The 23,371-nt window shown below is 39.2% G+C and overlaps 2 protein-coding genes across 2 annotated transcripts in view; one reads left to right on the top strand and one right to left on the bottom strand.

Annotated features, from left to right (window-relative positions):
• The window catches only part of xl64phr (6-4 photolyase), a 20,446-nt gene extending 13,768 nt beyond the window's left edge, over nt 1-6,678 (top strand). The window contains 3 exon segments of the mRNA NM_001087952.2: nt 285-436; nt 4,536-4,771; nt 5,801-6,678. Coding sequence (NP_001081421.1) covers nt 285-436; nt 4,536-4,771; nt 5,801-5,859 — 447 coding nt within the window. The 3' untranslated portion in view covers nt 5,860-6,678.
• foxred1.L (FAD-dependent oxidoreductase domain containing 1 L homeolog) lies at nt 10-23,371 on the bottom strand. Its single transcript, NM_001093592.1, has 12 exons — nt 23,190-23,371; nt 19,940-20,160; nt 18,246-18,356; nt 16,703-16,821; nt 16,426-16,520; nt 14,542-14,643; nt 13,672-13,748; nt 10,315-10,475; nt 9,372-9,501; nt 8,739-8,843; nt 7,786-8,041; nt 10-396 (listed from the first exon to the last, which is right to left on the bottom strand). Exons 1-11 carry the CDS (start codon nt 23,311-23,313, stop codon nt 7,787-7,789), a joined length of 1,500 nt encoding a protein of 499 aa, NP_001087061.1. The 5' UTR covers nt 23,314-23,371; the 3' UTR covers nt 10-396; nt 7,786.

The raw sequence follows: 23,371 nt of genomic DNA, 5'->3' as shown, positions 1-23,371 counted from the left end.
CCTATTCTGTTTTTGAGGTGTAATCTTGTATATTTATTGTATGTTCTTTGTCCTAAAACTTTGAAATTAATTGTAAATTGTACAGTGCTGTGTATGCAAGATGCAATGTAAAATATATACATACAGGCAGTGATTTGCTCTGCCTGCAATAATATAAATGATAAGTCAATTGTTTTGTAGTCCAGAAAGAGTAAGGCAATTTTGGTACCACTAACGCCCTCCATGTGGTTATTATCAGAAAATAGAAGAATTCATTAAAGCAAAGTGTTGTTTCTTTGCTTTAGGTCTTTGAGGAGTTGCTCCTGGATGCAGACTGGTCTCTCAATGCAGGAAATTGGCTGTGGCTCTCAGCTAGCGCCTTCTTTCACCAGTTTTTTCGGGTCTACTCTCCAGTAGCTTTTGGGAAGAAGACAGACAAGAATGGTGATTATATCAAGTGTGTACATTTCCTATTCTAGACAAATATAGCATTTTAATTTAAACTGCAATTTCAGAGTGATTACATATGTATTCACAGGAAAAGCTTCTACATTGCATATAATAAAAGGCTTGGGTTTTAATGATGCCAGCACACAATAATTGTGAAAGAGGGACAACCCCTTGATGTCAGTTAATGAACAATCACTGCCTCTTCATAAAGTAGTCAATAGTTTAATAAGTCACTCATGAGACAAAAGCTGGTACATAACACACCAGAGGGAGACTGACGTTACATAAATCTTAGAATAGAAGCAGTCATATAATCTAGAATATCAATAGCTGCTATAATTTCCTGGGTTGCACTTTATTAATAATCGTAACCATCTAGCTCATGAAGATGCTATTTTTATTTATGGAAAAAATGTATTTGCATAAATAAAATTATATGAAGAAAAGATATGATTAAAATAATACTGCCTTTATAGACCTGTAAAATGGGCCCCAACCACAAATTAGTATTTGTTAAAATGTGCTAAAATTGTTAATCCCAGGACAGAGATTTATATTCCAAAAGACTATACAAGAAAGCACAAATTATCTGACCCCCAAGGTTCAGCTTGTGCAATCTTTATAACACCATGACTCTGATTGTATTTCATCATCATCATCTTGGGGGACACAGGAACAGTGGGGTATAGCTGCTACCCCCCCCCCAGGTTCTGGTTTTGTTGCTTCCTTTTCAATTCTACATTCATTGGATGCATAACTTTCGTAGGTCTGATCCTTTGCTGCCCACTCCTATGGAGGTTTCTCAATTACACCCTAGACCGGGAGGCAGTCACGGTGGTGCGGTTGGATTTCTTCTCTCCCCGAATGTAGATTTCAAACTCTAATCAAACCAGCTTCTCTCGCTTCTTTTGAAGTCCACAGCAATCGTTTTTCTCCAATCTCTCTGCATGTCGCTGTCACATTGCCCCCCTGGTCCCTATTCTACTTTGTTGGATAACTTTGCTGTTTGGCTTCTATACTTTCTCTCCAGCGAGACACCTGCTCTCATTTTAGGGGACTTCAACATTTCCACTGACAACTCTACTTCTCCTGCCAACTCTAAACTCTAACTAACAACTTCATTTGGTCACCCACCCACATCGAGGGTCATGCACCTGATTCTTATATTCTCGTGCCACCCATCCAACCTCACTAACTCTCCTAACCCCCTATCCGACCATCATCTACTCTCCTTTCAGATAAAACTTTCACCTGCACTATCACAACCATCTCTCTCACATACAGAAACCTGAACGCATTTGATCCACAACAATTATCAACAGTATCAGCACAACCCATCTCTGATATTAACAATCTTTCCTTGCTCCTTCTACCACCCATCACTGCCGACCAGCTAAACCCCAACCCTTGCACACTAGAGTAACTTGGTACCTCAGAAGATGTAGTAAAACAGCTGAACGACTGTGGAGAAAGTCACAAACTGATCCTGACTTCATGCTCTCCTGCTACAATCGAGCTCTATCAATAGTTTAAGAACAGTAGTTCTCTTCTTTAATCTCCACTCTCCACGACTGTTTGCCACATTTAACTCACTTTTATGCCCCCCTCCACCCGTTAATGTAACTGCTCATTTCGTTAATAAAAAAATTGATCTCATTTGATTGAGCATACCATCTGACAACAATCTCAGACTTGCTGCAGTCCACTCACATCCACTTTGCATTCCTTAACCCCAGCAACACTAGATAAAGTTAGTAAACTTCTAGCCTGCTCAAAACCCACAACCTGCTTCCCTGACCCCATACCGTCTCGCCTCCTTTATCCAATCTCTGATACACTCTCTCCTGCACTTACCCACCTATTTAACCTTTCACTCTCTACTGGTACTTTTCCAAAATATACAAACAAGCACTAATCACTCCTATCCTCAAAAAACCTTCCCTTGATCCCAGCTCTCCCGATAACTATCGTCCGGTTTCCTTTCTTCCATTTACATCCAAATTAATGGAAAGGCTTGTTTACAAACGCCTGATCCAGCATCTCACTCACAACTCCCTTCTCGACCCCCTGCAATCTGGCTTCCGTCCATCACACTTGCCTGAAACTGCACTCAAAGTAACCAATTATCTTCTACTATCAAAAGTCTAAAGGTCATTATTCCATACTAATCCTTCTAGATCTCTCTGCAGCCTTTGACACAGTTGACCACCCACTCCTCAGGCCCGGACTGGCAATCTGTGTATTCCGGCAAATGCCAGAGGGGCTGCTACAAAGTGCCATAGAAAGTCAGTATTTAGTGGGCTGGTGGGGGCTATTTGGGACTTTGTGTGTGCTGATTGGGCCTCTGTGTAACTGAAATGCCAGGGCCTATTTTAATTCTCAGTCTGGACCTGCCACTCCTCCTAGACATTCTATACTCAACTGGCATTTGTGACACTGCTCTTTCATGGTTTACATCTTATTTCTCTGACCCTTTAAAGTTGCCTTCTCTAACTCTACTTCTACTACATTCCCTCTCTCTATCGAAGTTCCTCAAGGCTCTGTTCTAGGCCCTCTGCTGTTCTCGCTCTATACTACGCTAGGAAAATCAACTTTATGCAGATGACACCCAACTCTACTTGTCTATTCCTGACCTCTCTCCTTCTGTCCTTTCACAAGTTGAACTGCCTCTCTGCTGTCTCCTCCTGGATGTCACAGCACCACCTGAAACTGAACCTTTCAAAAACAGAACTCCTATTTCTTCCAAGATCTTCCCCTGTCCCTCAGATATCAATCACAGTAAACCCTACCTTTCATTCCACCACACAGGCATGCTGCCTAGGAGTTATCCTAGACTTGCATCTTCTTGTCGTATTCAACTGCGCAACATTGCATGAATACGACCATATCTTAGAATCAACCGAAACACTTATTCAGCCTCTTATCTCCCACCCTGATTACTGCAATCTACTCCTTGCAGGTATTTCAGCAAGTCACCTTTCACAACTCCAATCTGTTCTAAATGCAGTTGCCAGACTTATTCATCTATCTCACCACTCAACATCAGCTGCTCCCATATGCATGTCCCTTCACTGGCTCCCAATCTCCTCTAGAATCAAATTCAAATTACTCGCATTCAAGGCCCTTAATAATGAAACCCCTCCCTATATTTCATCTCTGATCTCCAAATACACTACTTCACGAAACCTTCACTCTGCTTCTGACCCTCGCCTCGCTTCTCCTCATCACTTCTGCCCATTCTCGTCTACAAGACTTCTCTCGGGCTTCTGCTTTTCTCTGGAACTCTCTGCCTCACACTGTCTGACTTTCTCTCTTTCCAAACTTTCAAACGCTCCTTAAAGACCCACCTGTTTAAAGAAGCTTATTCAATGTACCTTAACTAATCAATCATTACTGTATCATAAATCACAAAGGTATTTCTAGAATCCGAATGTCTCAATTGTACCCTAACCTCTAGTTTGTAAACTCTAATTTGTAGGACCCTCTAATCCTGTAATCTGTAAATCTTTGTTTGTTTTCCACTATTTATTTCCTATTTGTTACAACTAAGGTAAAGCACTGCGTATATTGTCGGCGCTATATAAATAAATGATGATCAGTTTGACGTCATTGCAGCATCCAATGCTCGCAGGAAGGTTCTTCAAGGTGCGGTGGATGCCTCCATTTAGGCCTCTCTTACTCTACTTGCTGTGTTATAGCTTTGGTACATCCCCAATGTTCCTGTGTTCCCCATCCTAATGACAGTGAAAAGTGATTTTTGTGTACTCCATTAAAATTTGAGGGACACAGGAATTCCCTCCCTGGGTCAGTGCATCCCAAATGATTAAAGAGTGAGTACTCTTACATAAAACTCTTCCCTTGCTCAATATAGACTTATTTAATTATAAATTAAGTATTATAATACTTAATTTATAGGGAGGGACAGTGAATTGGATAATGCAGCAATTCATCAGAGCACTGGAGTTATTTTTATATTATAATTCAAGTTATAAGGTTATCTGTTAAATGGCACCTTTCTGGTCCAGTAGTAGTCTATGGCAAGTTGCAGCTGGTCTTTATGATTTATCTTTGTTAATTAGAAAATGCTTTCACTTTCTTCCTACTAGGAAATATTTACCAATTTTGAAGAAGTTTCCTGCTGAGTATATCTATGAACCATGGAAATCTCCCCGGAGTCTACAGGAGAGGGCAGGCTGCATCATTGGTAAAGACTACCCAAAACCTATTGTGGAACATAATGTAGTGAGCAAGCAAAACATTCAGCGTATGAAGGCTGCTTATGCCAGAAGATCAGGATCTACGGAGGGAGTGGACAAAGATTCGGGACAGAACAACAAAAAGGGTAAGAACGTCCCTTTCTAGAAGAACAGGTTTTGTGCAGCATAGATAAACCATTTGTGCTTTCCTAAATCACATCATGTTTAACTGAAAATCATTAATGCTGGATTAAGTCAATTATTAGTTAAATAAATTCTTGTAAAGATCCTTTACACTTGTGCTCCAAGTCTCCCTGTATGCCAACAATAGTGATACAACCAATGTTAACATATAATACTACTTATCAGTCATTTTCCCCACTGGGCCTCAAAACAGTTACAGAGCCATATCTTCTCTAGTTACACCTCTGGAGGGAGATACTTGGCCTACTTGACGGATAGCACAAATCTTTTTGTAGGAGCACAATGTGACTGGTCAGTCAGGAAGACCCTATAACTGTATATCTCACACCAGCTTGTGTTAAGACAAAATCGTTTTCCAGTAAAAGTATTTTTCTTTAAACTTTATTCATTGTAATGTATAGTATATAGTGATGTTTACATTCAGCAGTGCAATCTGCTGGATTTTATTTTCAATTAGATTTGATCAGTTGATTAATTTAATGGCTACTGTTAATTTTTTTTTTTAAATGTAGTAATAATTTAAAAACATTTACTAAAGTTCCCTGTGTCTAATAGTTTAAAATTCTAAACTATGCATGCAACAAAAATGCAGTAATAGGGTACATTTTTACAACATTGTAGTTGGAACTAGGGATGGGCAAATTTGACCCGTTTTGTTTCGCCAAAAATTGTTGCCGACGCCCATGAAAGTCTATGGGTGTCAAAAAAAAAAAAAAAATTTGCTGCGCAGCTTTTTTTTTTTTTGACGCACGTCATTTTTCTCCGCCATACAAGTTTATGGGCGTCATTTCGGCGGCGAAACAAACCGAAAAAATTTGCCCATCCCTAGTTGAGACACTGTTCTTGGGACCAATGGCATGTGTTCAGTTTTCAGGCATATAAATTAAGACTGTCACTATCATTGTATTTTAACTGCAGTATATAATTTAGTGATTTATTTTGCATTTGTTCATGCCTTTCTACTGTTACAGGGGGGAAGAGGAAAGTGGCTGCAGGAACATCTGTGGCAGAATTGTTCAAGAAAAAATAATCCAAAATGGATTTATGGCAAAATGGATTATACGAATGGGAAAAAAGACTTTAATAGGTCACTAAGGATCTCTTATTTTTTGCTGGAAACAAATGACTTGGTTACAAAAGCAAAAAAAATATTTACAGACATATTTGGAGATATTCTATTCTTTGCATTTCAACAACGGTAGGATTCTTCTTTAGGTTGGAAGGAAGCACTTTTACTTTTTATATGTTCCAGATGATCACAGTACTTGGTAGCAAACAACTTTTATTATATGTGGTGCTTTTTGCATGACTTCATTAAAGTAGTGGTGTAACTACCATTGACAGGACTTGGGTGCAGGATGTGAACTTGGGCCCAATCTGGAAGTGTGCCCAATTGTCTCCGGCCAAGCATGCACATGTAGTTCATTTCACCCACGATGAGACACCATTGCATCTCCGATAGGCCTGTGTGCAAATGCAGCCCCCCACACCCGCAGCAGTCATGCCACTGAATTAATGGAACAATGTTCACTTTCATTTAAAAGTCTGTCTGTATCACATCTTATAGGAATATGAATATAAAATTATTTGAAATCATGATGTAGCTTTTATGTATCTTTAAAATATAGAAAGTTGCTCTACTGCAGCTTTTGGGGAAAAAAAGATTTGCCATTCTGTTAAAACATAAGGTTATACTTCTAAAGTGTTGAATACTTCTATTAAACACTGCCACACATGGCCGATGAATGCTTGCAAAAGTGACTTGCATAGTCATTGGCTTTTTCTTTGTAATAATAAAACGGTGCATAGTGATTGGCTTTTTCTTTGTAATAATAAAACGGTGCATAGTGATTGGCTTTTTCTTTGTAATAATAAAACAGTGCCTTGTACTTGATCCAAACTAAGATATAATTAATCCTTATTGGAGGCAATACGTAGACTTAAAGGTATGGATATACAAATTACTGAAAGATCCCTTATCCCGAATACCCCAGGTCCCACGCTTTTTGGATAACCGGTCCCACACCTGTATTTCAGTTTACAACAGACCTGCATTAATGTTTTGGCCACATGATATGACCTAGGGGGGTTGGTCCTGAAGGGGCCATACAGCACCTGCAAGCCAATGCTGTGCGCAGCTCCCCAGTCACCTAATAAATATTTCTGTGCGTTCCAAGGGGGAACTCATTGGCCATCTTTGATATTTGTTCAATGCTGAGGGGCACAAGCAGCATTGGGAAAGAATAAACATTTGTGGTATTCTGCTCAGAGTAATGATTTCAATTGAAACATTTGTGCAGTAATCTTTCTGGCAAGTCTGGGGTTAAGTTCTCCCAGGCAACTTTGCTGAGATCTTACTAGCAAGCCTGCCTCCTAAAACCGGAATATTTTCCAGCTATTAAGTATATAACCTGTCTTTAGCATGGACTCTCTTTGCCAAAGACACAGAGAAGCATGACTTCTCCTTCAAAAACCCTGCTCTTTAATTTTATAATAAATGAATATTTAAAAATTTACAGATTTGTTGATCTTTGCACCTCCCTCTTTACTAAAAGACCAACATTCCAGTACTAGATTACACAAACATTTTAAATGTGGGCAGAAACAATAGCACGCTGTTAAAGGAACAGTAGAACCAAAAAATGTACCATTGCCCCTTACTGGTATGTTTTCGTCAGACACTTCACTATTGTTTATATAAACAAGCTGCTGTGTAGCCATGGGGGCAGCCATTCAGAATTGATAAAGGAGAAAAGGCACAGGATACATAGAATATATAGAGTATCCTGTGATTGAATGGCTGCCCCCATGGCTACAAAGCAGCTTGTTTATATAAACTATAGTAGTGTTTCAGAAGCAAACACCCCCGTTGTACTAGTGCAGGCCAACAGTACATTATATTGTCATTCCTTTAATTTTTAGATGTTACTGTTCCTTAAATGGAAGCAGCACATACCTCACACTATGTTCCGCTCCAAGAGAGGCTCCTGTGACCAGAAACGCCTGAAGGAAAAAGAGCTGAGATTGAGCGTCTTGAAGCCTCCATCCACGATAAGCTCAGCCACAGCACGGCCCACAGCCGGTGAGTGCTGCAAACCATGGCCACTGAACCCAGTGGCAAAGAATAAGTTGTTTACTAGTGGATGCATTCCCACCACACCATTCTGATCATAGGTATTGTAGTCATAATATCCAGCCCACGATGTTTTAACCTAGTGTAAAAGAAAACGTCTGACATTATTCAGAAAACCATTAGTCAATCCTATGTACGTAAGGAGGCAAGTTGCACTGGTTCAGTGCAAGGCAAATAATGATGTATTCATAGACAGATTACACAAAATGTATTAGTTTCTAGATGGAAAATAACACATGGGTTAATTGAATCCCAAACTCTTTGTTGGGTTCAGTGCTTTTGTAATTATTGCAACTGAGGTAGACATGGGGCTATAAAAATATATTCTGGAATTAGCCACGGTTGCCAGTCAAGTTTCACTGATCAACTCATTCATATAGGGGGGAAAAAACCCAACAAAGGTGTGGTCCCTCCTATGTCAACCATTCTCACAATTCCTATACACAACCTGCTGATGGGAGATATTAGGAACTCAGAAGCATGATCTGCAATCTAACAAAACACCTGATATTTGATAAACATGGACTAGGCTTTCCAGCCCTGCTGCTTCTGGGAAATTTTAAAATACAGAAAATGTAACCAGAATCCAGCGTTCACTAATATATACTTATTCATGACCCTTAAGCAGTAAGAATTTGAAATGATTTAACTTTGCATCCCTTAAAGTTAATAGATAAAATAAATCAAAATTAAAAGAAAATAAAATTGCAGCTTTGTCCAAGAACTACCCTCTTGGTCCTCTTATATTGATAAGCTCCTTCTTTCCAAAGACTTACCTTTAAGGATTCAAAAGCTGGCACCCGATGTGCTAATAATGGCCATACCTTCTCCTGGAAGAAATCATGATCTACTTCCATGTTACTTATATCTGGCTCTTCCTCCTTAACAGGGATTACAGAAACCACAACAGTCAATGACCTAGATGTTCTGTCCAAGAGCCTTCATTATCTTTTATTTCACATCTGTTCTGCAGAACTAAAACTTTGAACTTAAAAAAGAAGTTAGATCTAAATACCCATTTATAGACTGCTTATCGTGCAAGTAATGCAAGGTTTTATATGTTGACGAGTTCAACTTGAATAAGGCTGTAACACTGCTACCTGGTTTCTAGGGAGAATAAACTATAGCAAACAGAAAGCAATTAGAAGCGAGCTGCAGGACAAAAATAAACATTTAAAAATACACATGCACAAATTGCATATAGAATTGAAAAGCTGTCTTAGAATATTGCAGTCTATATCATCTTTAATATTACGGCAAACTACCACTTTAAAATCAACAATTGGACCTTAATTTGGCCTTTCTTTAAAAACATAAGATAATGAAAAGCAGTCAACATACAATCCTACTTGGGGACTTAATTTTGCTTTCTTACTAGCACCTTACATTTTCTATAGTTTTTTTTTTACCTCTGCTGGAGATTTTCCTGCTATATAGTTGCCTCCTAATCCTTCTCTTCTAAAATAGGCACCTGAATTGTCAATCAGCAATGGACAGTCCAATCCAGGCCCATTAGGGCAGTGAACGACATACACATATCTGCACAGAAAGAAGATGGCAACATTCAAGCATGGATATAAAGTTTGTCATTATCTGTTTATTCCTTTAGAGACCACTCTTCTGCCAAACACAATTAACATCATTTCAATATGCTGCTTGAACTTGCAAGAGTCGTATCAATCTACACAAATGGGACAAGATCCATTCCTATTAGCAGTTATTTTCTTTCTCTCACCAGAAACCACATTCGTAAAACAGGCACTAAGGGTCACATTTACTTAGCTCGAGCGAAGGATTAGAATAAAAAAAACTTTGAATTTCGAAGTTTTTTTTTGGCTACTTCGACTACTTGACCATTCGATAGTCGAAGTACCGTCTCTTTAAAAAAAACTTCGACCACCTACTTCGCCACCTAAAACCTACCGAGCATCAATGTTAGCCTATGTGGAAGGTCCCCATAGGCTTTCCTAGCTTTTTTTGATCGAAGGAAAATCATTCGATCGATGGATTAAAATCGTTCAAACGATTATTCCTTCGATCATTCGAATAGCTCTAAATCCTTCGACTTCGATATTCGAAGTCAAAGGATTTAACTTCGAGGGTCGAAAATCGAGTGTTAATTAACCCTCGATATTCGACCATTAGTAAAATGTGCCCCATAGCGTTTTTTAATGAAAAACAAAAAGGTCCTTCCCATCCACAGTTCAATCAGGCATTTTGACTGCAGTATGTCACAATAAACACTAAAACCTGTTTGCTAAAGTCTTAGAGCTTTATTTTACAACAGTAAGGTTCTGGCAAAGAGTCAGTGGCCAGAGAAAATCTGCATTATCTGCAAATCAAGGCCCGTACCTCTTTTTGGGCTCCACGGGAAGCTTTATCCCTTCTAATGAATTTGATGGCCCAGTACCAATCCCAGCCAGTTCAGCCACCTTTGAGGACCAGGCACCCGCTGCATTGATCACAAGGGAACACTCAACACTTTGGCTCTCCAGGCTATTTGGCATTTGTACCTATAATAAATAAAAACTTTTAAATGCAGCTCAAGCTCATGTTGTTTGAGACATCCCTTTGCAGTACACTTAATTCTATTTTAAATAGACAATTTGCTGATCCTGGAGATCGTAATTGGTTGACTTTGTTTTTCCATAAAAAGTCCATCATACATATGGGTCACAAATGAATGTTTTATTAGAAATTAAACAATGAGATCTGGATTGACTCATATCATTTAAAGGGGTCGTTTACCTTCCCAACACTTTTTCTCTTCAGTTGTTTTCAGATTATCCAGAAATAAAGACCATTTTCAATTCCAAAATTGAATGTCCCTGTCTCTGGTGTTTGAGTCTGGCAGCTCAGTAATTCAGGTGCAGACTCTAAACTGTTACAATTTTGCAACATTTAGTTGATACATTTCTCAGCAGCATCTCTGGAGTATTAGCAACTATTGTATCAATTCTAACAGCTGCCTGTAATGAAACCCAGAGATTCTGCTCTGCAGGGACAAAGATAAGAAATATATCAACTAAATGTATCCATTTAGAACTGAGAGTCAGCGACCCCCCTGCTTCCAGAGCAGCTTTAGAAATCTGAAAAATTTGACTTACACTTCAATATTAGAAAAACAGTCACACATAGAAAATAGAAAGTAATTGAAAAAAAAAGTATTTTTCTGGTGAACTAACTGAATTGAAAACAGTTTTGGTAGGTGAATGACCTATTTAAAGGACATTCATGCCTAGGTAATCAAGAGGTTTATTTACTAAAATCTTAATTTATCTAATTTTTTGATTAAAAAAAAAAAAAACACAACCAAACTCCAATACTCGATTTTACCTTATTTATTGTTACAAAAAGCTCGATAAAATTGTGCGAAAACCCGATTTGTACTTTTTTTTTTTCTCCCAAATTGCTCAATTTTTTTCTGGACTTTTTCCCCGAAAGGCCCACATCTTTTGGATTTTTGCCCAAAATGGTTGGATTTTCTGGCTAATTCCAGCACAGAAACTTAAAAAACAGGACAGGGACCTCTGCCATTGACTCATACACAACCTCGGCAGGTCTGAGATTGCGGATTTTCGGATTCAAGCTTTTTGCTGCATCGGGCTTTAATAAATCTTGAAAAATTTGCGTTTTAAATTTGTGTTGCCCCAAAAAGCCTCATCAGGATTTAGTAAATAACCTCCTAAATGTCTGTTCTTCATGTGGCTACCATGGGGATGCTCAGACAGCATCGTTTCATAACACATTTATGCCATTCTCTTTAATGCTTGGTTGTTGCTAGGTCAAAAAGCCCAGGGTCCCCATATTGTCCACCTGAATACAAGTAAAGGCAACGGATTCAGAGCAGACACTATTAAGGATAAGTAGAGGGGGGAATACAGTAGATCAGTGTCTTCTCATGGGTTAAGATCAGAATCACTATTGAGCTGGTTTGCAATGCTGGTGTGGCCTGAGTGGACTCCTTGCTGCCCATGATTGCCTTGACTTAAAGAATTAAACCCCATGTACAGAAAAAAGCCCCCATGCTCTGAGCGCCAGAGTCTACCCTCCACATAGTATCTTACTTGAAAAAATGTCCCTGGATGTAACACTGACCTATTTATGCAAAGTACTACAGAAGAATTCTCAGGCGCCATCTTTCATATCTTTAAATTTTTCTGCTACGGGACCACCAACACTGAGATTTAAGCCAGTCCAGATAAGTGCCAATTGCACATGCACCATAAATTGCCAAAAAGAGATGGGGCCCATGAGCTCTATTGTGCTTCTCTGCATGGATAGATTAGAGTTACATTCCGGGACACTTTTCTTCAAGTTATAGACTATGCGGGGGATGAAACAGGGTGGGGGCACGATGGAGCTCAGTGCATGGGGCTTCTCTCTTTACATGTGTTTAGTAATACTACTATAGTCAGTTCAAAAAATTTCTAGGAAAAAAACATTATTCCCAGTCTTCTGGCTACACAATTTTTGTGTAGAACACTATAAAACAGTACTATCTGCACTATCTAATAGAAATTTTCATAGTAAAAAAAGATTTTGATAAAAAAAGACTGATATGCCCTAAAATGAACTGAAGCAGAAATAGCAAGGACACGGAAGCAGCTAGACCCAGAAAAGGAAGTTCAGAGCCATGTAACTATGCACAGTGCAGAGCACCTGCACAAGATAGAGGAATGGTAGGTTTTTAGAATTTTTACAGTGCAAGACTTGTTTAGGTACCCCATGGCTCTGCTCTCATAATATGCCAACAGATGTAATAAATCCAGCTCTTTCAGAGAATCTGTCAACACTATTATGGACACTGCGTTTGTAGATTTTTAAAGAATAATATTTCAGGTTCCATGATCATAAAGCGCCATTAGGCTGAAGGCTTAGTGCTTTTCTACAAGGCATGGACCTTTAAGTTGACTTCTGAAATCCTCATATTTTACAAAGGGTGTTATAAAGGTATTTATTTTTAGATTATATTACTTTTTTTTTTATAATGCACAAGTTTGAGTAAGATACGAGACTACATGACTTCACACCTGATATAGCTGATGACACACCAAGCACCTTTTATAACATAATACACCAAAGTAACAAATAGCCTGTAAATTATATTCAGTAAAAGGTGCTTAGTGATGTCACCAGTTAACTATGCATGTGATGGATTGTCTGTCGGGAAAAATCTCATTTCGGATTTTCGCTCTATTTTATCTAGTTTGTCCCGGTCTGATTAAATCATGCTTTTTTAAAAATAAATAAGGTCAAATTGCGGATTCTAGTTTGGTGTGACGGTTTTTTTATTTAAATACTCCGAAAAATTAGGATTTTGATAAATAAGGCCCTTAGAGTGACATTTAGAAAATCACTTGGCCTGCACACACAACCATAGCCTTATAATTGACAGTAAAAGCAACATTATCCTCTATATTAATACAACAATCCCTCTGGTTGCAGCGTCCCAAAAGGCTAGTTTAAATAAACCTTGCCATAAAAGTCATACTGATGTCTCGGTTTTATACAACTACAATCTCTGGTGTGGACCAGATATATTTTTTTCAAACCCTGTGGGATAAAAAAACAAATACATACCTTCCCCTGACCTGTCATTTATATTTAATTCTGGAAACACAAGTATATGTATGTTTAAACAAACCCCAACGTACAGCCTAACTTACTATAGGTGGCAGTTGCCTGCACAGAGTTCTCAGGACTTACAGTAACATGTCCGATTCTACTGAATGTCACTGGGTCACCATCTGCAGTTATCATTTCACGCTTGGCGGTGCTAAAATCTGCAAATAATACACCAGATTAAAAAAAAAAAAAGTTTTAAGAACATATCTAGCAGGCAGTGTAGATGTGTAACTATGTGATCATTGACCTGGCAACAAAAAAGGCAATTCAATTAAGTGGCTAGGTAATTCTTTTTTTTTTTTTTAATCACTTATTCCTTTCACATCCTCTTCTATTCAACTCAACTCATAAAATACTCCAGGTTGCCATTCAAAGCACGATCTAGCAGTTAAGGTGCAATTCTGATCTTTACCTTTTAGGGTAAGGGCACAGGCTGCTATTTTGGGAGATTAGTCCCCAAGTGACAAATTGCTTCTTGTTAGGGTGACTAATCTCCTCAAACTGCCTTTCCGCCGGCTAGAATCTAAATTGCTGGCGGTATGGTACTCGGAGCGCTTCTTTTTCCGAAGTAGTCCGAAGGTGCCTCACAAGGAAACTTTGGGCACCTTCAGAAAGCCGAAGCGATCCGACTGCCGTCCCGCTGGCGATTTACATTCTAGCTGGTGGGAAGACAGTTCTGGGAGATTAGTCGCCCGAAGAAGAAGCGACTTGTCGCTGACCGACTATTCTCCCGATATAGCAGCATGTGCCCTGGCTCTTTGTATGCCATAGTATCAATATTGAGACCTAGACTTGGTTTTATAAATAACCCATTCCCCTGAGGTGTAAGCCCGTGAAATATCAGTGAATTAGGTCATGCAATTGGAGAAAAGGTGGCAGATAATTCCACAAGCTAAATGTTAATAGGATTGCACAATTAGATGTAAAACTGTAAAATAAATAACTAGGTACCTGTTACCTCCCCATGGCATTGATAAACCCCCATGGAGAGAGCTTTTCTCCGGAAAGCGTTGAGCAGTGTCCAAGGGTCAAACCAACCTTCGTTCTCTAAACCTAATGTAAATGAAATAAAAACTAAGAGAATACAGCAATCATTTCTGTCAGTGAGCAAACAGCCTCTCAGTTTTTTTTAAAAAAACTAAAGGACAAGGAAAGTCTTATTCATTGGGGGGGGGGGGGGGGTGTGCAAATATTTTAAGCAACCCAGCAACGGAATAGCCTGGGGAAGAGGTAGTAACACCATCATGTAGTTTTTACTATATTGTGCACAAGCAAATTTATTAAAATTCTAGATTGCAGTTTTTCGACAATTTGAGAAAATCTGGAAAAAATATAATTTCAAGGTTTTTGAAGATTTATTGATATTTTCAAACAAGTGAAAAATTCAGCAACTAAAAGCTGCCGAGCTTACAATTTGAGTTTCTTTGTAAATATGATAGTAGTCCAGATTTTTAATGAACTTAAGAGTTCTCTTCATACAAGTCTACCTCAACAACCAAGTCTAGGTGCTGGACACCCCTCTTGGACAGAGCTACCAATGTAGGGGATTTAAAGTTACAAGGTTATGATTGTTTGATGGTTTTGTATTGCATGTTAAATGTTCTGATTTTACATAGCACAGGTACTTATTCTATATTTTGCCATACTTGACACTACCGATAATATGGCTGTAAAAATTACATCCCACATTGTTCCGGGATTTAATATCCCCTCAAAAAAGCCAAGGCCTTCTCCTTTTATAAATCACTACAGGCAGATATAATTTGCCAGCAAGAAACTCATTTCTCATTATCCTCATTTTCAAAATACTTTCACAATAGGTACCCTCCGTTTTACATGGCAAATAGCTACGCCAATACAAAAGGAAAAAAAGGAGGTCCTGTTTGTAACCAGCCTATGGAGGGATTGCACTGCCCCCAGCCCAGCGTGACTGAAACAACTCGGGAAGATGTTTAATGGTGTCGGAGGGTCACCGTTACTAAGGTTCGCTGGGCTGGGGGCGGCTTTGGGGAGTTTTCAGCTGCTTATATTTTGCATGCAGCTTCTTTTCACGGATACCAACACGTTCCTATTTTTATAGGAATGTGTCATTATCACTTTAATACTGAGTCTGTTGAGGGGTGGATAGCCAGTCATCTAATCCTGATTTCCTTTAAACTTTTCAACTACTTTCCCAGGGATAAAGCTCCCCTAAACGAGACCCTGAATGGTAACTGTTAATTTACAAAATCACAACTTAAATTGCTTAGCCGCACACCTAACTATTGCTAAAGCGTGGAAATCCTCAATAATAGCTTTTCAAGCATTTAAGTGAAAAGTAGTTTGGATTATGATGAACAAAAAAACCGAACTCGTTTTGCACTCCAGAAACATGATACGTTTCTAAAGGTTTGGAGCCCATGGATGTTCTACAGAGACCCAGATCCCTCATCTTTCTGTTTATTGTCAATATGAAAAATGTTTACCTGAGACCTTTACCAATGCTCACACTTAGGCCTCGATGGGAAATTGTGAAATAGATACTGTGATCAAGTTAGATACCGGTTACTATTATACTTGGTTTAACTGATTAAGGATACAGAATGCCTGTGCATTGATTTATATATCCACCAGTTTTTATTCCCTTTCTCTTTATCAGTTTTACATTTTTACATTTTCTGTAACTTTCTGATTATGCCCAACACTGCAGCGGCCATGTGGTCCAGACTATATGGTAAAAGTAGAACTGGAAAACCCGAATAAAAATGTTTGTTGCTTTAAAAAAATCTGATATTTGTGAAAAAAAAATACTGAATTTGCTGAATCAATGTGTATAGTGTTATTTCTATAGCTTACCATAGGAAGCAAGTGCCACACCATTTGTATTGATCCATGGAAACTTCTTCTTCAGCTGATCTGGCAACATAAGGGTCACTTGGGCGCCACACTCTCTATGGGGAGAAAAAGCCAAAAAAAACCCTAATCTCTCTTTCTTACAATTCCGATGTTGTGTATGTAAGTAGTTAGTAAAAAACACATGGAAATAACCATCTTCAACTCCTCCACACAGAGGCATATATGTACAGTATGTACATATTAGTACTGCAATTAGAATGAAAGATGCTGCAGTTACCTCTGCACATTGTAGTTTTCTTCCATTATAGTAGCACCTTCCTCACTGGCCAAGAACAGGTATCCTGATGGGTTAAACTGAATGTCTATACGATCCTCATTGACAACACCAAGATGTTCCTGCAAAACCAAAACCACTTATTTATGGCACATGGTGCATTTATTCTGCCTAAGCCGTTTCACTTAAAAGGGGAACTCTGCCCAAACACAACTTAAGCTTTTTGAAAAGTAAACATAATTTCAAGCAACTTTGCAATATACATTAATTAAACAATATGCAGACTTTTCATGATTTGTAATGTAATACTATGATTTGGAACAGTTACCTAAGGGCAAGGTCACACGTGGCGTTTTTACGTTGTGTCTTTAAAAACATACAGCCGAGCGTAAATAACCCAAAAATGAAGCCGTATTGAAAAGAATGGAATACGCACTATAGCAATTCTCACGAGGCGCTTGCGAGCCAACATCTGCCACAAGACGCAAGTATTTGCTTTTCTAGCAGAAACGCCAATACGCCAAGGAAACTCCATATTATTGAACTTTATGGGATCTGCAGGTTTGGAAATACACTTTGCTGAAATATGCTGCATATTTTCAACAAGGTGGCCAAACTCTTGCGAGATAAATTAGGTGTATTTACGGCATTGTATGCTGGTGACGTAATTACGTTGTGTATTGACGAGCAGTACAGCTACATGCTGCATATAAATTGTTTTCCACAAAGTGGAATTGTGGGGGAATAAGAAAAAACAGAAATGCATGTTGGGAAAAGAAAACTAGAGGCTGAAAAAACGCATTTATCATGCACGTGTGGTTACATTGGCGTATTTATGCTCGTTTTAAAAACACATTGTAACAATGCCATGTGTGACTTTGCCCTTAGCCCTGTTCTGCTGCTCTGTCTGAATACTTTGAGACTCATTATAAAATGTAACAGTAGTCAGCTGTCATCAGCTTGGATCTTCCACATCCCACAATACCCAGCACATGTGATGTCAATAAGGAAAGGAACATAATAGTGCAATGCATTGTGGGCAATGTAGTTCCTGCATGCCATCTGTAAGCTGTGGAGAAGTTGTTACATTTGTAACGTCAATGTTTCAGTTCCTCCTCACCTGACAGGATTTCAAATGATGTAGAAGGAGAACTGTTTTGCAGCTGGATTTCAGCATATAAAAATAGTATTTATTCATACTTTTTAAACTAGCAGTGATAGTTATATTAGGGGGTTCTGTGTTGTGAGGGGTTGTAACAAATTTTGGAGTTCCCCGTTAAACTAAATACCTAGTGTGCTATCGGCCTTCGACATCAAGTCTAGGGCAGATATTTATTCCACAGGATCCGGATAAAAAGCTAAACGTCAACAAAATATATAAGACATATAAGCTGGATAACTGGCTACTGATTAAATAGACCAGTAGGCAATGTAGATGACAAACTCCACTGGGCAGCAACTGATGGGAACAATAAACCATTTCTGCAAAACAGTGCGGAATATGTCCATGATATATAAAGGATAATAAAATGTATATTCTTCTTACATTGATATTACGCAGAAACTGGGCTGAGAAGAGTGACATCTGGATATTTTCTGGTCGGGAGAACTGCTGACGTATGCCTCCAGCTGACAGGACTGTAGAAGCACGGGAATACTGAGGAGAGAGGAAGGTAAGTCACAACAACATTAGACTACATATAATGAACAAGAGGAAAGATAACAGCAGTATTCTCTTCGTTACAGTAACATGGTATTGCACATGCCAGCAACCTTTTCAGATGAAAGGGACATATTGTTTTCTAACACTACTGCAGTACTGTTAATTAAACATTAGTTATTCAAACAGTGTCATTTTATGGGGCATGTTTACTAACATTGGAGATAAATATCTGGAGAGATTTCTGGAGATGTTGCCCATAGCAACCAATCAGATCTTTGCTTTTGTTTTCTAACATGGCTGTGGCTGTTTAAATCTAATTGCTGATTGGTTGCCATGGGCAATATCTCCAGAAATCTCTCCAGATATTTATCTCCAATGTTAGTAAACATGCCCCGAAAAACACGAACATATATAATGGGTTGTTACTAACCCTGTAAAAACTACAGACAAATTGTGGACTTATTAATTTGCTCCTGTCTCTGTCATTCAAATGCAAGGCAAGTGCAAGGCTAGTGTTAACCCTGAAACACTGGTCAACCAACAGTGTAAATGTAAAGTAACCCAGCTCTCCAGAGCACAAGAATTCTATAACCACACTTATGCCGCTGCAATAAAACAATACATATACAGGTATAGGATGCATTATCTGGAAACCCATTATTCAGAAAGCTCTGAATTACAGGAAGGCAATCTCTCATAGAATCCATTCTAATCAAATAATTCAACATTTTAAAAACGATTAGCCTTTTCTCTGTACTTAATCCAAACAAGGTGATAATTAATACTTATTAGAGGCAAAACAATTTTATTGGGTTTATATAATGTTGAAATTAGTAAAGACAAAGCGACAGCACAGAAACATGAGATTTTAAAATTAAGATATTTAGCCTGTGTTTTTCACTTTTTGAGGCAGCCAAACTGTGCATGGAACATGGTAGTTATCTGCCCAATCCCCTCTAACAAACAGGCAAAAATAACTTTGCTTTCACACTGAACAATTATTGCTAAATATTCTACCTGCCCTAGTACAGCATTACATTGGTGCATGCGTTTATAATTTAATAGATTACTCAGTTGCCTTTATTTCATCACTTGTAATGAACTTTGAGTCAATTTTAACTCTGGGTTATCTGTGATTGTACTGCCCAGTGCCATGTGGCCTATGAAACTTATTTCACTGGTTTCCATTTATCCAACTCCAATCCCTTTAAAACGTAAAGGAGCTTGTCTACATATTTGTGCATTTTAAGATATTAACAATATGTCACCAGCTTTTTTTTATAATGGCAGCAAATTAGGTATACTTACCTAGGCAATACACCTAGTGCAATCCTTAAAAAAAACAGTTTAAGATAGGAAGCGTTCACGACTGTGGGTATACTATCAGTTTTTGTGACAGCAAAAACTAAACTATACAGGCACTTTTTTTTCGGATATGCTTGGATCAACAGATTAATGCTTAAAGATGTGATGCTTAAAACTAGAAATATCCTATATGAACTGGCCTACAGCACATGAGTCTATAGCTTCTACACCGACGTCAAAGAATACACATTCATCATTTCTCGGCAACCTACTGTTGGATCCCTCTCAACCACCACAACTTTGAGAGCTCCCCTGCGGTTTTCTTTCTGTTTTAGCCAATACGCAATAGACCATCCCATCACTCCACCCCCAACTATGACTACATCAGCTCGCTCGGGTGGTAGGTCTCCAGTGGGTGTAAATGGACTCCAGTCGCTGGAAGGTAGACTATCCATCAGCTTCTTCTGGAGCCGCACAAAATTCTGGTCCAGTTCTAGAAAGATGCCAAAGACAAGAAAAAAAAATGACCAACTAAAGGGATGCACCTTTTGATTACAATTCTTACATTTCCCCTATAATGCTGTTGCTGTGAAAATGTATTTTCTGAAATTATGCTTTTTCAGTTCCAAAACTTCCTTTTGCAAATGTCTGTTTTGTAAATATATTAAGAGATGCCAAAGGTTCACTGAACTGTGCGGATTTTAGAGGAAGAATGTTTTGCAATTTACTTGAAGGTGACATATAAGCAATATACTGTATGTAATGCACTGCAAAATATGTAATGCTACGTTATATACAAATACTCTTGATAATAAAAACAAACTGTGTGCATACTCAAATGGGCTGCAAATATATGCTAAATATATACATCAGCATCTGTGTAATTAGGAGTTATTTATGTAATCCCAACTGAGCTAAAAACACCCTATCTAGGTGTCAGCTGCCTTCTATTTTTCTTAAAGAGAAATGGCTGCACAAGACACACACTATATCTTCTAGTAGTCATAATTACAGACCACAAGAGACAACCAGTGTGAAGTTGGTCTGAGACATGTAAGACCAGTGACATAAATGTTTAGTGTTAATGCTTGCACCTTAAAAGTATCTTAATATTTCTGTTATGATCTGTCACTAGTATATAGCATACAGAATGGTCATGGTCTCTCCAGCAGCCAGCGCCGGAACTAGGAGGAGGCAGAAGAGGCATGTGTATAGGGCACAGTGGTGGGGCGCCAGGCATGTACCTATTCTATAACTTATTCCTAGTCCTGACCCTTGTCCTATCACTGCTAGTTCTTCTTGCAGCACCATCAGTCTCATACACGTGCACACGTATGGTTGCAAATGCGTGCGGTGGGTGTTAGAGTTTGCCTAGGGCCTTTGGCCGGCTTCACCCGGCCCTACCAGCAGCAAACTGAAGAATCTTTTGTATTTAGATTCTGATTAAGGCTGAGTCTAGATGAGTTACTATTTCTATCTATTATTTATCTCTGTTTAACACCTGCCTGCCTTTATTTTGTGTATGTTAATTTCTTATGGGTTCAGGCAGGTCCAGACCGGCATTCGAAATAGGTCCTGGCAGGGCCGGCCTTAGGCCTATTGGACCAATTGGGCCCAATAGGGCCCCCCACCTCTGGGGGCCCTGCACCACAGATAATATTTCCCTCAGCACATGATGCTGCCTGGCCTGCCCCCAACTTTGAGAGTCCAGCCCATCCCCAAATCCATAGGTCCAGCCCACCCCCAACTCTGATAAGCCAGCCTATCCCCCAACTCCATAGGTCTAGCCTGCCCCCAACTCTCATAGGCCCAGCTTTCCTCCAACCTTGATAGGCCCTGCCTGCCCCCAATCCAACCAAGCCTGCTCCCAAGCTGAATCGGCCCAGCCTGCCCCAAACTAATTGGCCCAGTCCACTCTCCTATTTCCTCCCTCTCTCTCTTACCCTGTGTGCCCCTATTTCATCCCTCTCACTCTCTTACCTTGTCTGCCCCTTTCCTTTCTATTTTGTGCCTGTATGCCCTTATTTTCCTAAATACTTGGTGTGTCAGTAGCCAGCAACACTTTGTCTAGGGGCCCCGCCAACATGGTCCCAATTGGGCCCCACATTTGATAGGATCAGCCCTGGGTCCTGGCATTTGAAATACACAGAGGCCCAAACAGACCCAATGTATAGTGATTGTCTTTGACAACTTACAGCAGCCCCTCTGGCATTGGCTAGAATCAACAGATTGCAAGTCCAGTCCTGGGCTCCCTGTATATGGATATGCCTACTACGTTATGTAATATTATGTAGGCATCTCCAGTTTGGCAGGTGGTTGAGAGATCACTGACAGCAGCTTGCTTTATAGATGAAATAAAGCCTATCCCAGGGGACTAAACCCAAAACTCCTCCGTCTGCTGTTTCTATTCTTAAAGGGGAACTATATTGAAAATGAAAATGTAATATTAGCTTCAGCATACTAAAAAAAGAAACTTTCTAAATACAATAAATTCAAAATGATGTACCGTTTCTGAAATAATCAAGTTTATCTTCACAATTCCTCTCTCAACATCGGTCATTCTGTCTTCATTCAGGAGTTGGGTGCCAGATAAATGATCCAATATATCTTATAGGGGGAACTCCTTTTGCCTAGAAGATGTATTAGAGCTCACTCTTTTAAAACCACCAGAAATCCTGTCTCTCTTCATGCAGAATTTGTGCAAAAGGCAGTTAATTTGTTAGATTTTGTTTGTACAATCAGTTATTTGAGTGAGCTCTAATACATCTGCTAGGAAAGGGAGCCCCTATAAAATATACTGGATTATTCATCTGACACCCAACTTCTGCATGAAGACAGATTGAAGAGAAACAGATGCTGAGAGAGGAAAAGTGAAGATAAGCTTGCAGTGTGGGACTGGCCCACCAGGATACCAGGAAAAGTCCCGGTGGGCCAAAGTGTCAGTGGACCCTCATGCTGCTAAACATTTGGCCTATTTCATGGTCATTCCTTATTTCTATGAGAAAAAGAGGCTAAACAGATGGAATAATGGATTATAGTATAGGTTTTTGGGTGGGCCCCTGGTGTTCCAGTCCGACATTGTAAGCTTGATTATTTCAGAAACAAGGCAGAATTTTTAATTGATTGCATTTATAAAGCTTCTTACTTCAGTATGAGGAAGCTTCTATTAAATTTTAATTTTCGCGATAGTTCCCCTTTAAAAGGTAGAGTAGCACATCAGGGTGCTGCACCTCACTAAAGTCAAGTGAAGTAAAAACAAAAGTGTATCAAATGGCATCGTGGTCACCCGTTTATATGTTTCTTCCCATAAGAATCCCTGTTTCAGCAACACCTCTGACTGCACTGCAGAATATACATTTATATACTTTTTAAATCATTACAATTCACAGAGCTCATTTCTAAACGAAGTTCGTATGACTGATTTGCTTTGCGATGTATTGGATTGAAGGTGATCCGCAGACAGCCTGACATTGCCCTGTGACAAGTCTGAGATCAGGAATAAATGAAGTGCTTGGAACTTGCCTTTTATGAAATCATCTTGTTTCAGGGCGCAGGCACTGGTACCCAAGGACCTCTGTCTCCACAGCCGAACCCCCTTCCACACTCCAATACCGAGGAATGGGAACTTCAATGAACTGACATACATCCCAGCCAGATACATAGCTGCGGACAACTAGGAATCGTGCGCCACTACTCGCTGTTTA

The sequence above is a fragment of the Xenopus laevis genome, chromosome 7L (genome assembly GCF_017654675.1).
Source record: "Xenopus laevis strain J_2021 chromosome 7L, Xenopus_laevis_v10.1, whole genome shotgun sequence".
NCBI lineage: Eukaryota > Metazoa > Chordata > Amphibia > Anura > Pipidae > Xenopus > Xenopus laevis.
Note: the sequence above shows the minus strand (reverse complement) of the source record. Positions and strands in the feature narration are given on the sequence as shown.